We start from the raw sequence: 17,762 nt of genomic DNA, 5'->3' as shown, positions 1-17,762 counted from the left end.
TGTGAAAAACCCCATCTCCTTTTTGTGTCACGAAAATGTTGTGAAAACTGAAATATCCTCTACCTGTAAAAATACTTCTCAACTCTGCAACAAAAACAGGGAGGTTAAATGTGGCAGCACCTAACATATGATCATTTTCCTCCAGAAGTCAGTTTAACTTCTTTTTTTTCCTTAAGAAATATTACTTCCTGGGTGACTCTCATGATGGCTCCACCTGTGAGAGGCAAATCAATAAATAGAATTCTATAGAATAACTGAGCTCCTTGAGTAACGTCAGTGACTGCTGGAGTGCTGAGGTATTTTACATGACAATATGGGTCCTCAGCTTTCACCTTTCACACAAGCAACAGCAAATTATACTCACGTACAGGTTATACATACATACCAAGAGGAGTACCATCTACCTTGGATTCAACAGCTACTGCAGCCATTTGGGGCAAAAAATGTATTGCTTCCTTCCAACGCTAATACAATAGCTTAAAAGCTGCCTATAATAAATATGTACAATAAAATATGTATAATAAAAACAGTAAAAACCTTGCTGTAAATATATACCTACAAATGTTATAAAGCACAGCAGAAATATAATGGCAGACATAAGTGTGTGTGTAAAAGAAGTGTGTGTGTGTGTGTGTGCATTTTTAATACAATAATGAGAAAAACAGAAATGCAAAATGACTTGGTCTGCTACCACTGCCATGATTTGAATACATTCAAGTGTTAATTTAATGGCACTCTGCTTCATAAATGCTTACATTTAAAGTCACAGAATACATCCCGTTTCACACAGACTTTTGTTGCTATTGTAGGTTCAATCCGGCTCTTGTTACATTCAAGAAAATTTTGGACCACATGGTGTCTTGGTGTGTATTTATGCTTCCAGAGTATGGCCACACATAAGCACTATTTTGGGTTAGGGGTAATCTCCAAATGTGACCATTCAGCATATATTCAGCGAATGTATGCAGAATAACTGATATGGCAGCTTGATAAAGATATTTACAGCTGTTGTTTACTGAACTACAACCCAGTACCTTTGACAACACAACTGGATCGAAATTAGGTAGCAATATTTGATTTTTGGCCCCAAGATGGCTACATTATCGTCTGGAAAGAGAACTGTCTGTCTGATACCATACATGAAGAATATAATATAAAACCAAAAATCTCACCCCATCAATTCCTTACCAGCTCCTGCATTGAAAAAAGTGAAAAAAAAAGGATTTCCCTGCGATGCATATGTGCAAGCCTTCACAAATCTTTACACGCCATATATACAACTGAAAACACACTTTCAAGCGAAAGCAAAAGAATGTAATCTGTCAAAAATGCAGAAAACATATAGGAGTAAATATCTATGTAATGTGACTATATACATCATAATTACAAGTTTACAGGCATTGCAAAACCTTAATTCATAGATCGGATTGCACAGTGTCCGAATGAAAACTACAGGAAAGTCTATGCCAACTCCTCAAGAATTTCATACCAGTAAAATCCATAGATCGATACAATCATAATGCTATGGGAGTGCACCGTTATGTTTTGGAGAGCGGGGAACTACGGAGTGAATCCTTGGATACGTGATAAGGGTCCAGCATCGGCTTAATCTGGCATTTTTGCAACGGGCGCCAGTAAAGACAAGGTAACAGCGCTGATGCGGTCCGACAGTTTGGTCTGCAGCATACTCCGAGATTTCCGAAGAAAGTTCTAACCCAACGTAACTCGAACACAAACAAACAAGGGTGGCCCTGAGCTAGCTAGAACTCCTAATAGTGCAAACAATCGTTCTGTGGCGAGAACGTCAACAGCACGGGGAAGGGGGGGGGGGGGGGGGGGGGGCTTGGGTAAAAAGCAGAGAGGGGCTAATGCCAGGAGCGGCCAGCCTACAGCCACTGCCTCAACATATCCAGGTTGTTGTCCATCCACTGGATGTTCAGTTTGATAGTCTCTGCCGCCTCCTGGACGCTCCGCAGCTGGGAGCCCCTTTCTTCAAGAGATCCAAAAAAGTTCTCTACCTGTAAAAATGAGATGTTCAAAAACGTTACCAAATGCACTGGACACGTGCTTCCCGCATGTGCGAAAGGGTGCAAGCGGTTTTTCCACTAACCTCGAAAAGGTGCGTCTTTGTGGAGAACTGGTAGGTTGCTGAAATGATGATATTCTGCATGGCAAAAGATCCAATGGGAAACCTAGGATTCCAGAAAGTAAACGTTAAGCACATGGAAAACCCCATTCTCAAACAAACCTATATTTATGCTGTGGTTTGAGCAATATGATGGAATTTGATTTCATTTATTTTTTATGCAGCCCTACTTTGTAATTGCCAATCTTCTCTCCAAGACAACCACTGATCTCATGTAGTGAAATGCTGGGGTATAGAAAATGCAATCTTCCAATACACTCACGCCAACCACAACTATTTTAAACACTGTTATTATTTTTTTTTACTACCCACTGCAGCTACAGTGAGCTAAGAGCCCGATGGAGGATTGGGGCTACACTGACATCACCCAAGCGACCTGCAAGTGTCTGATTATTCACACGGTGCCTGAAAGCAATGAGACCAGCACCCCTGCCGTCACACCCACCCCTATACCAGACGGAACAAGGCCAATTGGTTCCACTGCTGTGGGCTTCCAGGCATTTCAGCTGAGATCGAACCCATGCTGTACAGCTCAGCATGTACTTAAAGCGAACAGCTAACTGCTCAGCTACTGAGGATCCACTGGAATTTGACATGAATATGCAATTACAGACAACATTATATTGGTTATTGTAATCTCACCCAAAACTTCCCCAGACCCAGCCAACCTTCCCCACACGCAACTTACTTCTGTGTGATTTTATCCCAGTTTTCCTTGACAAAATCCCAAGCGTAGAGGTGGCCAGCAAAGTTCTTGCAAACTGTACTAATGATGAGAGGCAGCTCCTGCGTCTGAATGTCGCTGCCTTCAAGACTGGCCTTCAGCAACCTGTAGGAAACAGCAGTCCACAGCAGGTCGTTATCAGAGCACAGGGGAACAGAAATTACAAAAAAGGAGCAGCATGGGTGAGGACAATTTCCACTTCAACAATGCTGCTTCTTACTCACTTTTATCGGAATGCATTCTCGAGGCGTACATAAAAACAAACAATAAAAAAATCACAGTTCCGTACTAATGAACATTCGTAAAGAAGGAACACAGATGAAACGCAATACCTCCACATCCTTAGCACAGAGCCCTATGCAATTCCAGACTCACCACAGGATTCGGCGAATGTCCTGTGTGCCGGCCAGCGCCTGCAGCATCTTGCGTTTCTCAGCGTCAACCATGGAGTGCTTGTAGGCTTCCAGCAAGGTGACCCAACCACCCTCCGTCTGGGCGCCCACGGAGAACACGGCCCTCATGACGTCTCCGGGTATCCTGCAGCACGGAGCAGACCCGTTACCCCAAAGCTCCCCAAACAAGCTCGCCTTTCAAAACCGGAGCCCACTTATTCTCGCATGCGGTCTAACTCATCTAACTTTTTTATCCTGACTGAGATGCCTTATCTACCTCTGCGTTCCGTTTGAAGCCAGCCATTCATCGAAGATGCGTTTGGCATTCTGCGTGCAGCTGTCCCTCTCGTAACTGCAGGCAAGCTCCAGCAGGGTCGACCTTAGCTCTCTTTGGGAAACAGAACCTCCTTCTTCCCAGACTTGACTGTCCATCAGCTTTCCAAAGTGATTTGAAATGTAACCCTGTTTTGGAAAATGGTAAGAATAAAAAAACACTGAGCAAAATCATAACTTAAAGCCAACCAGCGCAAGTGACCGGAATTAGTTACTTCCCCCTTTGCACACAAAGTTAGTAAATCCACAAGTATATTTTTGCTGAAACATCATCAACAAACATCACTTCTCATTTCTGCTTTTTCAGAATACAAACCTAGCACCCACTGTTCAAGGCAGTCTTCAACATAGTAGTTCATTCAACATTTATTACAGAATGAGAAATACAACACATATAAAACACCCTTCATTTGAAATGTACCTTCATTCTTGAGACCAATTCCTGTCTTTTTTCAAGCAGTCTATAGATACGGTCCAATTGGAACAATGCCTCCGTCAAAGGTGCGACTGCCGTCTCCTTTCCGATATATTCTAGAAGACTCAAAACCTGCCTGAAGTTCACCTTTCCTAGTCTGACAAAGTAAACAAACAGATCAGACATAAAATGACCCACCAATCACCTTTCTCCCAAACTGAACCAAGAAACCTTATATGAATATGCATGGAGTCACAAACTGCGTACCTGGAAAGGGCAAACATGTTGTTGATCAGGGAAGCACGATCTTCCTGTGTCAGAACGCTTGGGTTACTTTTTAATGCACCAATTAAATCTTCCCAGCCTTCCCCTTCATAGTGTACGATGTAAAAGCCATCGTTTCTGAAATTGAACTTCAACCACTTGACGCCTTCCGGAATTTTCAAAGTTGCTATTGAAGGGGAGATAAGCAACGAAACACGTAAAGATAACTGAAAGCAGCACGTACTGTACGCATCAGCTATACCAGTTTGTTAGGATTTAGTAAGAACAGCAGTAATGCAAAGCACATGTCTGTATACCTGTTTTGTCCTTAAGGGGCAGCACTTGTTTGCACGCAGAGGAGTTGCTGCAGCTATCGTTGACATATGTCAGGGGGATGTGCCACAAGTAGCTATAGGACAAAAAGAAGAGACTGTCTGCACGCAGCTTTCATCTTACATAAAGTCAACAAAGAACGTCAAGTTAATATTCTAACTGAGACTAACAGAAGGGACCCTAGGCTAGCAAGGCAAAACAAACCCTAGAAGTCAGCACCATCTCTGCAGTTCATTTTCAAACGCTTAACTTAGAACACTTACAGATTTTACCTTTATTTCCATTAGATAATGTGGTTGACATGTTTTCAGAGAATCGTTCTAAAATTTCAATACCCATCAATACCAAAATGCTTACCATCGGCCCACGCCTTCAACGGCCTCACAACACCCAGGAAAATGGGCTAGCAGGAGAAGCACATATTGACCCACCTGGACTTGGCCATGGAGTTGTCAGAGTCCACCTTGAGGAGGAAGTGCTCCTGGGACACTGTCAGTTGTGTGCCATCTCTGGTCACCGTCACCAAGGGAAAACCCTTCTTCAGAGTCCAGGTGTTCATCATATCTGTCACATTGTAGGAAGTCTTCGCTACCTGAGACAAATGGAAGGGTGCAGAAAAGCACTGATGTCACTTAATATCACCCCACGTAACTCATGCAGCACACATTTTTAGTGGACTGAAATTAAAAATGCAGTCTCAGCCTATCCTTCTGCGGTAATCTTGATTTATCAGTTTGCATCTCGGCACAATTATGCCAGCATGAAGGTTTTACTTATAGCTCTAAACAAACCACACCACACCTCTACCTGAACAGCTACAAGTGAAAGTGCCCTCATGAACGATATGCTCTGCTCAAATTGTCTCATACTGCATGACATTCTCATATTTTGTCTGTACAGCAGTAATGATATTATCTGGTCTTTTACAGATCCATTGTATCTATGCATATAATGATCTTAAACCACAGTCTAACTGACTGACCCATATGGAGACAGAACTTTCCTTTCACCACTGATAGCTGCATGAGTCAATACTGCAAATGACAGCTTCAGCAGGGTGTGCACCACTGCCATTCTTAAAGCACTGTCCTGAAATCAAATCATTCCTTTCAAATCCCACATGCATCAATTTCACCACATTTCACCCAAATCTGTCCTTTTTTCTAAGTTATCCTTTTCATAGTTGCACAAGCAAACACAAATGCAGGCATGAACACATAACCTCTGCTCCACCTAGTGGTGGACAAGTAATGAATCAAAAACTAGAAACGCAGTAGGCCACCCAGGCTCTTGCTTGCACTATTAGGCAAACTCAAGGGACTTATTTTGCCTGAAGGGGGCAGTGTTCCTGCACTCCACAGGAAAAGAATGGCGCAATTTCAGGCAAGAACAAAAGAGGAACTACTTGAAATACCCTCAACAGGGAAAACAAGAAAGAGTACAAAAGTTGAAACTCGTGTTTCACACAACCAAATCTTCTTGTTTCACTTTGAGATCAAGTCAGTTTTAGGCGAAACAGCAACCAACAGGAGTATGTCCCTTTGTATATTATGCCTAACAATTTTCCATACAGTAATATGGATGTAACCTTACTCAAAAATGTTTGTTTTTATGAAAGCAGAGAACATGAAACTGCAACCTTTTTAATAATCAAACTGACTAAAATGCCTAAAAACATTTCATGCCAATGAACATTCTCATTCTCGTTCTCAAACAGAGAGCAGAAGTATTTTTTTTTTTGCGCAGGCTATGGAATTTTAATAGACACTCAACGCTCATAAATTATATATTTATGCACAGTCATAACAAAAAATATTACCTGGGAGAGGATATTCCAAAGGTCATCGTTTCTGGTGTTCTTGTTCTTGTATGCCTTTAAGTACTCGATGACTCCTTTCCGGAACTGCTCTTCAGACAGTGTTGCATTCAGCATGAGCAAAATAGAGGCGCCCTGGAGGATTTGTGAGGGGTACAACAGAACACAGCATTGTAATATTCAGGGGCACACTTCAATAGAGGCTTGAAGTGGGACATTTATATCAAATTGCATTTTTTTGGTTCCAGCTTGTCTTATGTGAAAAAAACAGGGTGCTACATTTACTTAATGTAAGCCTAAAATAATGTCATTTTTTTCCTCCATAGCTACTTTCAAACAAAAGTTACCCTGAGCAGGTATTTGATCCATTGCAAATGGAATCAGATTACTTGATTTCCTTTGCATATTTTAACATACTTTGACACTTCATGTAATGTAGACATACAGATTGATTAATTTTTAAAAAGACTCCTTGGAGAGAAATGAAAGGCAAGAGGGAAAAAAGAATGTTACCTTCTCGTATGACACAGAGTCGAACATTTCGGCCACCTGTTCAGGGGTATTAACCACAGCAGAGACTGCGTGGGATGAATTTAGTGCATCTTTGGCCAACGCTCTGAAGCGCATACTTAAGAAATCGTTGCTCTATAAAAAAAAAAAAAACAAAAGAGATCTCTGCTAAATGATGCCAAAGGATATCATTTAGCAAGACAAGCACTGAACAAACAAGTGTAAGGGTGGCATTCTTGAGATCACGCTCATGTCGTGCTGTTTCGTAGGTCACACACACAGAGGAAGAAAACTTGATCTTTCGGCATAACTGTAGTCATAAAACACTCGAAAGAAAAATGCATAGCAACTTCACAGACATCCTATTTGGTTACTCTTACCTATTGTACATAAAATGTCACCAAAATTGTGAGGGTGCTTCTCAGATCTGATTTAGACACTATCAATACATAGAAACCACTGTGAACTACTATTGTGTACTGTTCTTAATAGCACCAGTTAATTAATGAAATTAAACATTTCCTCTCTGATTGATTTGATTCAGTTCTAAATCTATACCTATAGGGCCTTTCACAGACCCTGGTCAGCCACAATCTTTTCCAAAATCACATACTTGGGATGAGAGTTGCAGGTGTGATTCATTCCCAGATCAAGACTTACAAAGGTTGTTAAAATTTTCAATTTCTCCAGGACAACATGTAACAATTTCCTTTTTGGCAAGGACTTTGAGATCGATTTGTAGGCTGTCAGTATAAGTGGATCCAAAAGGTGCTGTGTCTCCTAATTTAATAAACAATGTGCTAAATACAGTATAGGTTACAAAGCCTTGAACAATTGTCATACTGTTCTGATCTATCTGTTCCATCTGCATTTGGTCTGCATTTCAGCACAGAATAAAAAAATGCACTGCTATTCTCCCAATCATAAAAAGGACAAAAAACGGTCCGAAGACAGTTTTTAGGTTGGTTAAAAACAGTCATACAATCTTTACATATAAACGTTCAAATCAAGGTATAACTTACAATTTCAAGTTCAGGGAATACTTTCTCAATAGACATGTACTGCATATAGGTTGCAAAACCTTCATTTAGCCAAAGGTCATTCCACCACTTCATGGTAACCAGGTTGCCAAACCACTGAAAAGAAAAAAAAAAAAAAAAAAACATTGAAAAAAAGTCATCAACAAACAACAGGTCAAACATCGCTTTGTCCTTATCCAGGGTGCAGCACAATGCTAACATTTCCGTAGCAAATGCTTCTGACATCACCGGGAGTAGTGCATGACCTGAATGATGACGTCACCCGCAGGTAAGGGGCGAGCACCGCATGCTCAGAGGGGAGGAAGTGGCTGTACCTGGTGTGCCAGCTCATGGGCGATTACAGACGTCACCAGCTGCTTGTCGAGGACACAGGACTGATTTCCGACCAGGAGGGTCGTCTCGCGGAATGTGATTAGGCCCCAGTTCTCCATGGCTCCAGCAAGGAAGTCAGGAATGGCCACCAGGTCTGTCAGTGGAAACAGTGACAGCAACATCACACGAGTAAAGACAACGGGAAGACACTCTCCGGATAGTGCCTTCCAAGGTGGAACTGGCACATGTAATGTTGAAGTCTACAGGGAATGTGTGTTTTCAGTCTTGAATGCTATCTATGTGTTAACACAATTTGCCACTCACAGAACAATTCCCAAAGGGATAAGAAGTCAAGTTCTTTCACAACTACGAAACATCATATTATCCTGAAACATTAATGCAAACTGGAGTTTCAAGCCTTTTTTTTAATGAGACACTCTTCACGTCTCGTTTTAAATAATTTTACAAAAACACAAAAATTACCTAATTTCTTTAAAGGGTACTCGATGTCAAAAAATTCGTTGTAAAATCCCAGCAGCTTTGCCCCCGTTTCCAGTGCATAGCTTACTTGATCCATCTTATCTGGAACTGCATAAACAGACACCTGGGGCAGAACAGGTATTAAAAAGGTATAAAAACCAAGTATAAACAGACAATGCAGTATGTCTAACTCTGTCAGTTTATTTAAACAAGCGTAAGCTCCACTTATAACCATGACAACAGCATGAATTAAGTAAGCAAGGATAAACATACATTTTTAAACAAGTTTTTTTTTCCCTTTTTGGTAACAAGGCTAAAAATGCACAATACACTTGCCTTTAAAACAAGAGAAGTAAATATATCAAATTAGTCATTGAAAAGAGTGCTTACCAAAGTGTTATCCACATTCTTGCTGATGCTTGTGAAGTTGGCCACAATAAAAGCAACCAGGTATGTGCTCATAGTCACGCTATTTTCAAATTCATCTTGGAAGAGTCCATCTGGTAATTGTACTGTGTTGTTCTAGAAAAAATAATGCAGAAGTTGTAATGGTTTAGACTTCTGTATATCAATACAGTCATTTGGGAATATACACTACTATAAGATCGAATACTTGCAAGCACTGTCATCTTCTACAGCAAAATCAAGATGCTTTTATTTACTATTTGCCTGAATATCATAAAATGTATAAATTCAAAAGCTGTTTCATGGCATAATTTTCATGTGTATGTACAATTAGGAAAGTAACATTTCCTTTTAGTTACGACACATGATACATAATACATAAACTTCAAGATCTATCAAAGTGAAAAGCACAGCACTGGAGAACCAAGCACGCAGTATCCAACATTGTCCTCAGACTGATTATGCTTTGCTAACATCTTAATATTACATATAATATATATTGCAGTTAGTAGTAAAACTGAATTAACGATGGACACATTACTACCTTGGGCATGTTGGAAAGGCTGATGTATCCAGCTTCTCGTTTTATCTTAATTAGAAAAGTAGCTTTAAAAGCCGGTTCATCGAAACACGGGAAGGCCTTCCGAGCACCCAGGGGTTCAAACTGGGTCGCTGCCAGCACCCTGAGCAGAGAAGAGAGGGAGGAAAAAAACATCAACATCATGATCATCATCATTGAACAAATACCGCACCTACGCTATCAGTGGAGACACAATACACCACATTATAATCTGCTTCACAGCCGCAAGTAGTTAACTCCATTCAGATCTCCATTGCTGTACAGGAAGACGAGGGTCTAGAGTTTCTTGAAGGGCGAGTGAGCAACGGGGATTATGATGGGCAGCTGGGTGGTACAATGATTAGAGAAATTGGCTTTTAAACTGGAAGGTCGCATCTTGGGCTACGCATGGCTGTTGCACTCTTGTGCAAAGTACTTTAAAATATCAACCTGTATGAATGGATTGTATCCAAAACGTTAGCTAGGTAACCTGCGCTGAAAGAGGGCATTTGGGGAGCAAATAAACCATGGATTACTGAATGTCAAGTGCTGAAGCACCTCTGCATGCTTTTGCAAAGGCAAGTGGAAATTGCTCACATTGAGCCTACTCCCTGAAGGGCTGAGACAGACACATTAATCCACTGATGCACTGAATAGAAAAGAAAAAAAATGATGGGCAAAGGATAAACATTTTAATGGTCCCAGAGTTCGGCTTGCTTAGGGAATCAGCTGCCTCCACAGAAACAAACAGCAGAGCTGTGAATCATGTAAATTAGTTCTAAAAGCTTCAAACTTGAAAACTCCAGTGATAAGCCAGTGGAGAAAGGAAACAAGAAACTCTAAAAGTGTGATGTCTTGCCTTTATGCAGCATATGGTTTTCAGTGGTAATGCTTCAAATACAAGAGCAACCGGGGCAGGTAAAAAACCTATGCGTAAATCGATCAAGATAAGCAATGAGGCCATGAGAGAATTTGAGAAAATGTCACCTGAATCAGCAGAAAAGCAACAATAGAGTCTTGGCAGCCTATCCTTCAATGCACTACAAGATTATTTGAATTATTTCAATCCATAAAACAGCTTTTAAGGATCACGGGGTAAACCATTGATAATGTCATCCCTACTTAATGTATCATTTTTTTATCCTGAGATTCATGGATGGTTTGAAAATCAGAAGGCTCCCAAATGTGTTCCAAACACTAATACTTCATCTGGTCACTTAAGCTGGCATTGCTTTCAATGTTCATACTTTGAATGTATTTCTTATGAAACCAATGAATGAAATTGTGTACACAACTCAAAAACATGTCAAATCGTACCTTTTGACACCACTCGTGTCAGTATAGGAGCTATTGTAGAAGCCATCATAGCTGTTTGAGAGGTTTGCTTTATACTGTAGAGTTAAAACATATGACTTCCCCTTCTTGAGGTTCTCTGGGAGCTTGATGGCAATCTGCTGCCAAGGTTTATACTCCAGCACCTTGACGTCTGTGTCCTGAAAGGTGGCCTTGGTGATCTCCATATCGGAGCTGTGGAGAACGATCGTTTTGGTGTCACTCACAGCTTCAATTGTGATGGAGACACTTCCCTGGAACGAGTTTGTGGTCAGATTCGGGTGGAGGGAGAGGTCGTAATGAAGAGGCCGGAGGCTGCCCGGCAACCTCAGGTCAGTCCAGGGGAAGAGGTCTCCACTGGTGGAGATGGGGTAGATGAGCTCCATGGTGGTGTTGACCTTATGGCAGCCCTCCTTGGTGAAAGTGCAACGGGGCAGGAAGTAGATGACCATGGCCACGGAGGCGACCGCCACCAGGATGAACACCCCCACCACCAGAGTCCGAGCGGAGGGCACGGCGCACGCCCCCGGCGGCTCCTGCCGCGTGTACGGCGAGGCGTTGCCGCGCAGGCTGGAGCTGCGGTTCATGAAGGACATGCCCAGAAGGCGGGCCGACGACTCGTAGTCTTCCTCCTCTTCGTCCATGTCGTTCTCCCCCAGGCCCCGCACCAGCAGCCTGGAGCTGCGGGGTTCGTACACCACGTCGTCCGGGTCCAGAGGGTACACGGGAGTCTCTTTCGCCAAGTCCACTACATCCGGCTCCTCCTCAAACATGCTGTTCTCAATCATGTTCCTGGGCAAAGAGGCCCTGTCTGGAAGTTGAAAAACATAGGAATTTATAAAAGTGACATCTTATGGACTGAAACTCTACAGCAAGTCTTGTCAGAGGGGCCATCTTTCAAAGTGACAGAGGCGGAAACCATTAAAAAGTTAAAGTTATGAACGTTACATCTACACAGACACCTAAAAGTATCTGGTCCTTGAGTGGAAAATTCATCCACACCTGCTCTGCATGCTATGAACCAGGATTCAGGTTCAATGACTGCTACACACCGTTTGTCTTATCTGCACAAAGACCTTTCAAAGCACAGGATAACGTCAGGATAACAGGATGTTAACTAGATGTTTAAAATTAGCTTTGATGATTTTTTGACTAAGACGGAAGTTCACGACCAATGGAAAGTATTCTCTTTTGTCCAGCTGACCTATGTTCAGCTGCAATATATTAAAGGACAGACACTTCTAGAGAACACTCAGACAGGTTCCTCAGACCTGTGCTCTCGCATTGCAAAACTTAACCTTTACCTCACGACAAAAGCATTTCCCAAGAGACTGCTCCTAATGTGTTTATTACAACTGAATTTTCTGCATAACTCCGTGGCTGGCTTGGTATCCGAGAATTAATCACTGTTCTCTGCATGCAAAACAAAGCTAACTGTGTGCTGCCTGTGTGTTTGTGCGGAGTGCAGATGTTGGGAGTGGCTGATAACCGGAATGAGCCGACTTAGAGAAGGGCAAAATCAGCAGCGCAAACCAGTCTGAGACCGAGCAAAACACAGTAAAGCTAAACTAAAGTCTATCCTACTGACGCAGGGAGGCAACTTCCTATTAATAGCAAGTGAGCCTAGCATTGCATACAATTCCCAAAAGAGGGCACATTAAAAATAAGGACCCTGGAAGAACTAAAACATCATTGTGCAAAAAAAAATGGAAGTAATTTGGCAGTTACAGTTTTAACCTTGGGTTCGGGTCCATTTACTGTTAGCATTGCTGAAAGGACTTGATAGGAAACAGAAAGCTGAAATAGTGAAATGTTTCTGAAAAGCAGAAATCGTGAAAATGCTTCACATATGACAGACTGTTGCTTTATTTACACTAAAAGTAAATGCTAAAAGTAAACATCATTTATTTAGCCAGCCATACCGTCAGAATGCCGTGATTGTGCATGAAGTGCAATACGTATAAAAAATGTTGTGGAACTGTCTAAAACTGTGGATTGCAACTCTTAGAAATTAGACTGGTCTTTAACCCATTTAATAGTGCAAGATAAAACTAGTCTAGTGACACTAACTAAGAAATACACACCTTACATTTATTTTATGACACAATTTTTAAATAGCCAATTCCTTATAATATTTCTGAAATACCACAGCTTTTTCAAAGTGTAATAAATGTTGTAAAGACTCAAACAAGTGTGCAACCCAAAGTGGTATGTGGGTGGAGCTGTACCTCGCCCTTTAAAACTCTGCGTGTTCTGGGAAATAGGCCACTAGTTATCTGATGTTGCTTTCATGTAGTCGGGCATATGCGCTACATCTTGCAATATCTTGGGTAAAGTGCAGTAACAATGAGACTAGCAAGTCAGTCTTTCTGACCACAGACTTCCGTTTTTGTTGAACTGAAAGCTAAGAAACATTTTTTGGCAAATGCCTAATGATGTTGCATGACAAATGTGACAAAAAACACTAAATTTTAAACGTAAAGGCTTAACAATAACAATGCCAACATTTGCTGAGAGTACGGGTTTACATTATGCATTACTCAATAGCTTGGCAAAATACAGAACTAAATTTTACAACACAGGAAGTGTAAATGGTGAACTTGTCCTAAACAGCACAGCAATTCTGATTTAAATGGAATGGACTTAGCTCGCAAATATAGCTACTGATCGTCACATTTGCTATTGTTTTAGCCCCCCCCCCCCCAAAAAAAAAAAATCTAAATTCAAAATTTTATTTAAAGCCGTTCTTGTTGCCACCTACTTAATGTCATCAACAGTAGATAGTCTGTATGACATCTGTTCGCTCGACTCACAAATTAACGCTATTTTCACGAAGTAACTAGCGTGGCAGCTGGGTCATCCTGTCACATGCAGTCTGATATCTGATATAGGTCGTTATAGTAAATAATAACTGATATATCAATAATTGTCTGACTTAGATAAACGAGTCAAATTCTGCAACAAATTGTACCCCGGTGTATTCAGCCAGATGGACGCAGCTGTTTAGCAGGCCTATCCTAACGTTTCCTAGTTAGATGTTGCACGCTAATAATCCGCACTAGTTCATTTGAAATCGTAAAAATGTGCAGCAGGTGTCAGAAGTGAATTTCATCAACAAACTCAATAGATGAATAGTCCATTTTAAAACAGACTAATATGCGGATTTAAAATATTATTATACGCCATGCGTTTAGAGAAAATTACATATATATGACTGGCTAACTTACCTAACTAGCACCGCATTTTGACAGCTATCTGACGTTATACTAGCTAGACGTTGCTTTGATGAGTGCAGCCAGTTATGTGCTGTCACTGGATAACTATAACTAGCTATGTTAGTCTAGTATTTTTGCATAGTCTTCACACCTGCTGCTTCAATTTAACAGACTAACGTTAAATATTCCTGGATGCTCAGGGTTATCTGCGGCCATCTGGTCTGAATCACTTTTCAAGTACGTTAGCTAGCTATCTATACCGTCTAACGTCAACTGTTTTGCAAGTTATCTAGCAAGCTGGCATAATGCATCCTGTAAGGTTAGGTAAGTTTGGTAGCAAGCTGGCCAGCTAACCAGTCATTCATGGCATTCGTGTCAGTGTGTCAAAATGAGAAAAACAACACTGCCGGCTTCCATGAATTTACAGACAGAATGTAGCATGCTAACCTGGCTAGCTAGCTAAGGTTGGCTATAAAAATGACCTTCCACAGAACTGTTCAAACAGGCCCCGGTGTAGTTTCAAATTTGTTTGTAAAGCTAGCTAATGTCACTAACTAGCTATGTGGCTCAAAACGTACTTCACATATTACTTTTAATGGCAGAATTAATTTGACATCTTAGCACTGGGTAGCTACCTAACTACATAAATAGCGTTGGAAAGTTAAATAAATAGCTAGCTAGCTGGCTAGCGACCCCATCCCGCTGGCTAACCAGCCGACTGGACACCTAACTAGCTAGCTAGCTTGTCGGCTAAGTTATCCACTCACCGTTTTGAAAAGATTCCATTTTAGATGACCACAGTATTTCAGTGTGATCAAAGTCCTTGTTCGCTCTCGGGTTAAAAATCAAAGCTATAATTAGCTAGCTAAACAAAATAAAGCTCCCCAGGCTATCTGATCAGCCCGAGTGTGTCTATTCAAATCATCTGATCACAGTTCCCTTCCATGCATTGTCAATACGTAGTCCATTGGTCTTCGAAACAAGAACTAAACAAAAATGCCGGGCGTTGTTTAATTATGCCAACTATAAAAACGCATATGAAGCAGCAGCCACGGAAACTATGACACTTATTCTGAAGGCTGTTTCAAGCGTTTGACACAGAACTCATTACCCAACCATTTCAAGCACTGATTGCTAGCTAGCCACTGCACATTTCCTTCCTCTTCGATTATTTACGGCTAACCGTACCATCCAGACCCAACCATGGGACCTATGAACCACGTGAGAAACTCGTGCTTTTACTGGTCTTTTCAGAAAAGACACTGGCTTGTCATTGGTTATTATTTTTGTGAGGCGGGACTTATGCACATCCAAAAGAAAAAAATAAGGGAAAAGCATGCAGTTGGTCCATATCGTGTTTAATTGAATGCAACTGCTTTGTTGAGTTGAGGCAATTTCTCCTTTTCGTGTTGGGGTAGTATCAACGTGCTGCCCAGGCTGCAGTTATCGTCCCATGCCATTGGCTCGGCTGGCTTGTAACATATCTATGTGTAATAACAGTACTGTGTCGACCCCCCTTTTTAAGGAACTAAACGTTATGTTATTATAGTATGCATTTTCCTTTCATTCTAAGTGTAGTTCCTTTGCGTCAGCACTACTGTAATATTGCCTGACTGTCATCTGGTCTAAGGTCTTCTATGGGAGACCATCCAACCACAGATCACATTCCCATGACCCTGGCTGCCCTTTCTTCCTTTTTAACTAAACAAAAAGTTATTTTCACTTTAATGTTTGGTTTTATCATTGTCATTGTGTACCTCGTCCTTTGATATTTACCTGCCACTACCATCTTAAAGTGCACGTGGATGCCTCTGTTACGGGACAATGGGAATGTACTCTTGCAGCACCGCATTCACACCTGTACGGGTGTGAAACAAAGTATGTGTGACATCACGACATGATAACCAATAAAAACATGCAACTTCCCAGGCTCTTGAGCCCTTACTTAGGGATGGGATCATGGCTCCTTCAGAGGAACCACATGATATTCTGAAGACAGAAGCCTGCAAATGCATATCTGTCCAGTTTCCTGTCACTCAGTCTGTAGCCTTCAGTATGTTTTTCTGTCAGTTTCAGTTATTCTACTTGCTAACATGTTTCATTCTAACATAATTCCATACATTTTGTGGGGGTGTAAAATTGGTACATGTCTGATATAACGGTTTTTTGCATTGGCATGCTTTAACTATGTTTGCGTTAACTATCAAATATCTGGCATTGCACTTCGGTAACATGTGTTCTCCCCGCGACTCACAAGGTGAACCGTGGGCATAAGATAAGATAACAGTATAATTTTTCTTAATTTTTCCACAACATCTCAGGGTCTGCTGACCTCAGGAGTAGCACATGCTTCTTAATAATTTGTTTCCTTTTGTAGCATAATAAAGTGACCATCTGGCAAAGATTTAGCAATAGGCAGTCTATAAAAGTAGTAATAAAATGGCTTCTTATTTACAGCACAGTAAAATATACACTTTAGAACTCTCTCAAACTACCTGAAGCGGACACTTAATCTGAATATGTATTTACAGAAGGAATCAAGACTCAGTAGTATTTTTACAGACTAGCAAAAGAGTTGTCAGAAATACAGAGGGTAGACAAAACAATGGAAAACACAAAACAGTGTACGAATATTTATTAATTAATAAGCAATTAGGCTTTGCTTTCAAAAACAGCTTCAATCCTTCTTGGAATGTGGTTACACAAGTTTTGAACTGTTTCTAGTGTTATACTGAACAATTCTTCTGTAAGGAAAGCCACCAGCTCTTTGAGAGATGAAAGAGGTGCAAATCTACTCCATGCTTTACGTTCAGGAACTTCCCTTAAAGGTTCAATGATACTTAGATTTCATGACTGGGGAGGCCATGGAGGGTGTTTGACTTCATCATAGTGCTCTTGAATCCATTTAGCATCCCCTTTGTGAAGCTCATGGCATAGTTTTGTTGAGACTGGGTCACGGAGGTGTAGATTCAGTTCTGTCATAATTTTTGAAGCTGTGGTTTTGGGGGGGTTTTAGCAACTATCCTGTTACTTGTTCTTCCATCCCCATCAATGAGCTTTGACTTGCGACCACTGTTCCTCTTTACTGATGTGGATCTTCCTTGTTTGTCATATGCCATCATGCTGTTTGACACTGCTTCCCTTGGCACATTAAATAATTTTACTGTTTCTGTCACCGACACAACTGCAGTTTGGGCACAGACTATTTGACCTCTTTCGAAATCTGTTAGATCTCTCATGTTGCTTTAGAAACGCACATATCAAAGGGTTGACTTAAAATATCTTTCATAGCAGAAACATATTGGTAATTACTATTGACATTAATATGTGCATGTGATGACTCCTTTTTAAGTGATTTACTTCCTTCAAACTGGATTCGTTAATGATTTGGTGTTTCCATTGTTTTGTTTACCTTTCTGTATATTTATAATACAATTTCTCATTTATAACTTTAAAATCAAACTCATGATGAGCAGAGAAGTCATT

At 41.0% G+C, this 17,762-nt stretch overlaps 1 protein-coding gene across 1 annotated transcript; it reads right to left on the bottom strand.

Moving 5' to 3' along the window:
* Window positions 1–1,830: 1,830 nt before the first annotated feature.
* Window positions 1,831–15,444, bottom strand: LOC118776728 (leucyl/cystinyl aminopeptidase). Its single transcript, XM_036527254.1, has 18 exons — window positions 15,044–15,444; window positions 11,047–11,872; window positions 9,715–9,853; window positions 9,156–9,287; window positions 8,769–8,889; window positions 8,288–8,439; window positions 7,956–8,069; window positions 6,937–7,068; window positions 6,427–6,558; window positions 5,039–5,199; window positions 4,592–4,683; window positions 4,278–4,461; window positions 4,017–4,167; window positions 3,540–3,724; window positions 3,246–3,407; window positions 2,835–2,975; window positions 2,111–2,192; window positions 1,831–2,018 (listed from the first exon to the last, which is right to left on the bottom strand). The coding sequence occupies exons 1-18, from the start codon at window positions 15,060–15,062 to the stop codon at window positions 1,887–1,889; spliced, it is 3,057 nt and encodes a 1,018-aa protein (XP_036383147.1). The 5' UTR covers window positions 15,063–15,444; the 3' UTR covers window positions 1,831–1,886.
* Window positions 15,445–17,762: the final 2,318 nt, after the last annotated feature.

The sequence above is a fragment of the Megalops cyprinoides genome, chromosome 4 (genome assembly GCF_013368585.1).
Source record: "Megalops cyprinoides isolate fMegCyp1 chromosome 4, fMegCyp1.pri, whole genome shotgun sequence".
NCBI classification, from domain to species: Eukaryota; Metazoa; Chordata; class Actinopteri; order Elopiformes; family Megalopidae; genus Megalops; species Megalops cyprinoides.
This window is presented reverse-complemented; position numbering and strand designations above follow the sequence as displayed.

Coding starts and splice junctions, on each gene's coding strand:
- LOC118776728 (XM_036527254.1), bottom strand. Junction 5,200..6,426: donor TTTGGAATATCCTCTCCCAG/GTAATATTTTTT, acceptor CATTTGTCTCAG/GTAGCGAAGACTTCCTACAA. Junction 2,976..3,245: donor GACATTCGCCGAATCCTGTG/GTGAGTCTGGAA, acceptor TGTTTCCTACAG/GTTGCTGAAGGCCAGTCTTG.